Source organism: Penaeus monodon, chromosome 12 (genome assembly GCF_015228065.2).
Source record: "Penaeus monodon isolate SGIC_2016 chromosome 12, NSTDA_Pmon_1, whole genome shotgun sequence".
In the NCBI taxonomy this organism is placed as follows: Eukaryota; Metazoa; Arthropoda; class Malacostraca; order Decapoda; family Penaeidae; genus Penaeus; species Penaeus monodon.
Window position 1 is genome coordinate 18,366,749 of NC_051397.1, and position 5,000 is coordinate 18,371,748.

Consider the following 5,000-nt stretch of genomic DNA (forward strand, 5'->3'; position numbering starts at 1 on the left):
AGCCTAGGGACGTTGCATATAATAAACGCAACAAAAGAACATCTACTGAAATATCAATGGCATCAGGAGTTCAAACATCAAGCCAAGCACGATATTTCAGTCTATTGTTATTTAATGTTCTGCCAAATCTTGTTAAACAAGCATTATATAATATCTGTGTATATAACATATAGCATAATAGAAACATCATATATGAAAACAGAATACCCAGTGTAATTAATGGAATGAAGTGTTTGAATTTGAATTTAGCCTAATCGCAAACGCACTGACGATAATGCGTGAACTGAAAACAGAATAATGCTAATGTGAAAACTAACGCACCATTTATATATTCCAAATGCTTCGTTCCTCATCAAAATCAACTATTTATCTTCATGCAACCATCTTTTACCACACATGACGCTAAGGTAAAGCAAATTAACAAGAAACTGAATCTTCAGACCATAGTATAGAATGTGCATGTGAGTGAGAGTATGTGTGTGTCAGAGTATATGTATGTGTAGATTACCTGGACGATCTGCAGGTCCCTCATGTAGAAGCTAGGGAGCGCCACGACCACGGACACGACCCAGATGGTGGCGATGGTGGCGGAGGGGCAGTCGGTCGCGTTGCGGGCACGGATGGGCATCGTCACAGCGTAGAGGCGGTCACAGGCCACGGCCACCAATGTGAGCACAGACACGGTAAGGGAAGTCACTGAGGGCAGGTCAGGTCTCTCAGATGAAAAAAGAAGGAAAATCTTGATCGGCCAGCCCGGTGTATATCATTTGAGTTTATGAGATTTTATTTCCCTGTTAAAACCTAGTGCTATTTTGAATTTAGAAAATTATATTCTTTAAACAGTCATTCTTAACTTTCATTTAATATATCTGTTACTTCTATTTATCTGTCATTGATTTATATATTGATTAATTCATTCATTTATTTGCTCACTTATCTATTTACTTATTAACCTATTCATCTCTTTATCAGCTAATTCATTCATTTACTTCTTTCTGTCTTCCTTTAACTCTCCCCTTCAGTTATTCATATCTACATACCTTCCACCAGGACATTTATCTTGCAGATGGAGCGGTCCAGCACATAAAGAGGGCTCGTGATCCTGTTAACGATGGACGGCCAACAGAAAATGGTAAACAGAAAATCGGCCACAGCGAGGTTCACGAGCAGGTAGTTGACGGTGGATCGGAGAGACGCGCTCAGGTACACCACCGCCATCACGGACAGGTTCCCGCACACCGACAGCAGCACGACATGCGCCATCAGGGAGATCTACCATGATTAGAACCGCTCCTACGTATGTATATGCATCAAGGCATGCAGACAGACACATGGTTGATACACGAACGCATGCCCGCATGCGTGAATACACAAATCTCACTAACATATCTCCTCATTCACTGTTTATCTAAATACACTATCTTCCACTCATACTCATATTCGTACAGTGTTTCCGGGTACTTTATATTATAGATAATATATATATATATAATATATATATATATATAATATATATAAGATATATATGTGTGTGTGTGTGTGTGTGTGTGTAGTGTGTGTGTGTGGTGTGCCTTCGGTGTCGTGTGTGTGTGTGTGTGTGTGTGTGTGTGTACATAATCTGTGCTGTATGTGTATGTATTGTATGTTAATAATATATATATAATAATATAATATATATATTAGAAATATATATATATTATGTATGTATATATATATATATATCATATAGTATATATATATATACTATATATATATATATACATATGTGGTGTGTGCGTGTGTGTGTGTGTGGTGTTGCTGTGTGTGTGTTGTGTGTGTGTGTTGGTGTCGTGTGTGTGTGTGTGTGTGTGTCTTGTGTGTGTGTGTGTTTGTTGTGTGTGTGTGTGTGTATTCATATATCTGTGCGTATGTGTATGTATATATTATATGTGTATGTATGTATGTATATATATAAATATATATTTATTACATCATATATATACACATCATATCTATGTGTGTGTGTGGTGTGTGTGTTTGTGTGTGTGTGTGTGGTGTGCTGTTGTGTGTGTGTGTGTGTTGTGTGTGTGTGGTTGTGTGTTGTGTGTGTAGTGTGCTGTGTGTGTGTGTGTTGTGTGTGTGTGTGTGTGTGTGTGTATTCATATATCTGTGCGTATGTGTATGTATATATTATATGTGTATGTATGTATGTATATATATAAATATATCATAATCTATATATATATAATATATATATATACACATATATGTGTGCGTGTGTGTGTGTCTGTTGTGGGTGTGTGTGTGTGTGTGTGAGTGTGTGGTGTTGTGTGGTTGTGTGTGTTTGTTTGTGTTGGTGTGTCGTGTGTGTGTGTTGTGTGTGTGTGTGTGTGGTGTGTTGCTCTATGTGTGAGTGTGTGTTGTTGTGTGTGTGTGTGTGTGTTGTGGTGTGTGTGTGATATATGCAAATATATATATGTATATATATATATATATATATTAGATTAATATATATGATAATATTATTATATATATATATGCATTAATACGGATATATACACAAAACCCTATATACAGACATACATACTACATATATATAAAATATATATATATTATATATATATATATATATATATATATATTTATATATATATATATAGTTGTATATATAGTATATAGAGATATATATACATTATATATATATATATATATATTATATTTTATACATAGATATATATATATATATTATATATATATATATATATATATTATATATAATATATCTTAATGTATACGGACTACAACACACACAAACAGGACACACAACCTACACACATATGTAATATATATAATTATATATACACCCTCTTCTCTCTCTTTCTCCCTCTCTCTCTCTCTCTCTAATATATATATATATCTATATATAATACTATCTATATAATATTATATACTGATTCATATTATTATATCTGTGTGTATGTATATAATATACAAATATATACATTATATATATATGTATATATATTATATATATATATACAGATATATATGTCGTATATATATATAAATATAATTAAATATATATATATATATATATATATCTATATAATATATATACTATATTATCCATCATCATCATCTTCAAGGGCCCTAAACGCCGACGAGGGCGCATGGCCGCATCCACCCTTTCGCTTCAGCCACAAGGATCCCTCAGGCGAGTCTCCAGGCAGGCCTTCGGCCATCTCTAACTCCTCGTGACAGTGGTCTCCGTCGGCTTGCCAAGCCTAGACCTCCGGGATTCGCTCCCACAGGCCGCCTCACCAAAGGTTGTCTGCAATGAGACAACCTGATGGCAGGGCATCCACAGAGAAACGAGCTATGGGTGGCCAATATAGCCTGAGTTGGCCGGATCCGGATTATGACAAAACGTACACAGGGTTCCCAGCCCAGTCTCCAGGGTAAACCGCAGTTGGACACGTTGTTCCTGACAAAACTGTACCTCATGATCCATGAAAGGGACAGTTACAAAAGCATCAAGACGAGACACCAAGACACTGGATAGCGTTCCCGGTTTCGCTTTCCATAGAGCAGAACTGGCAGTTAGTATCAGACTTGGAGAACAACATCTTGGTTCCTTCTGAATAGGTACCGAAATCTCCAAATGCTCTGGTTGATACGAGTCATGGCTCACGGTTGACAGACCATTCAATCTATTGATTATTGGTTTGGACAAGCTCAGAGATATGGGGACTGTGCTACCAAGTGTATTTAACTCTCTCTGTAACATCAATGTCCTTGCCACGAAGCATGGATCGACCTGCCCTGGGAATGGTTCCCCAATTCTGCATACAGTCCTGACTGCCATCTGGCAGTCTGGTACCATTCCCCCTGACCTGCTGAAGGGCATGGTCATCCCTCTCTGGAAGGAGAGAGGGGATAGCTGTGATTGTAGCAACTACCGTGTCAGCATACCAGGCAAAGTTCTCGCCACATTCTATACCTGAAAAACGGATCTGCAACAATCTCTACTGAGGCATCAGAGACCGAGCAGTCTGGATTCACTCCTAGGCAAGTCCACAATAGACCGAATTCTAGTGCTTTGATGTGATTTGTGGAACGGCCGTCGGTGAGTTTTTGGTTATAGGGGTTGTTTGCAACCTACATCGACCTCAAGAAGGCGTTTGACACTGTGCATCGTGAATCGCTATGGGGAGATCCTGCAGACTCCGGGGAATTCCGACACAGATTATTGGGCCCAAGCAGGCTCAGACCTGACATTGCCAATGATATTGTATCCTATATGAGTCCTTGGAGTCGACTGGTGGGCGCTACTTGAGTATGTAGTAATGAGGCGAAACCCTTGGCCTAGAGGTCTCTGAACTAAAGAACAAGATTCAGACCTTTGTGGGCCTGTTAGGGAGAAACCCGTTCGGTAAATCCATGCTTGCGGGAGACGTTTGAAGTTACAGCAGAGTCTTTACATACCTTGGTTAGCATGGTCCATATCTCTGGCTGTCCGCAATAAGAAGTCAATAGACGGATGGTCTTCGGCAAACAGGAGCCCTAAAACTGATCACAAGAGCAGTTTTGGGACATGTCTATGCAGATGGGACCAGCTCATGTTTAAGGCCTTGGATACTGCCAGTTTTGCTCTATTGGAAGCAAAACTCTGGAAGTATTTATGAATGTCTCGGAGGCTTGTCCTTGATGCCTTTTGTAACATGTCCTTCGCCGGCCGGATCATGGGGTGGGTACAGTTGGCAGGACCACATGTCCAAACCGACGGTTACACCGTTGTGAGGAATGACATGGGACCTCTACTTGCATAATTGCGCCCTCATCGGCGTTTAACCCCTTGATGTGATTATATATATGTATGTATTTGAGCTTATAGATACAAATTTGTACACACAACATGCCACACGCACACACACACACACACACACACACACACACACACCCTACTATATACACCACAAAACACACACACACACACACGCACAATAATATATATAATACAT

At 39.0% G+C, this 5,000-nt stretch overlaps 1 protein-coding gene across 1 annotated transcript in view; it reads right to left on the reverse strand.

Annotated features, from left to right (window-relative positions):
• LOC119579356 (orexin receptor type 2-like) overlaps positions 1-5,000 on the reverse strand; it is a 104,520-nt gene that overhangs the window by 37,451 nt on the left and 62,069 nt on the right. The window contains exons 2-3 of the mRNA XM_037927122.1: positions 1,041-1,272; positions 509-696 (exon numbers count right to left, since the gene is read on the reverse strand). Coding sequence (XP_037783050.1) covers positions 509-696; positions 1,041-1,272 — 420 coding nt within the window. The remainder of the gene's footprint in view (positions 1-508; positions 697-1,040; positions 1,273-5,000) is intronic.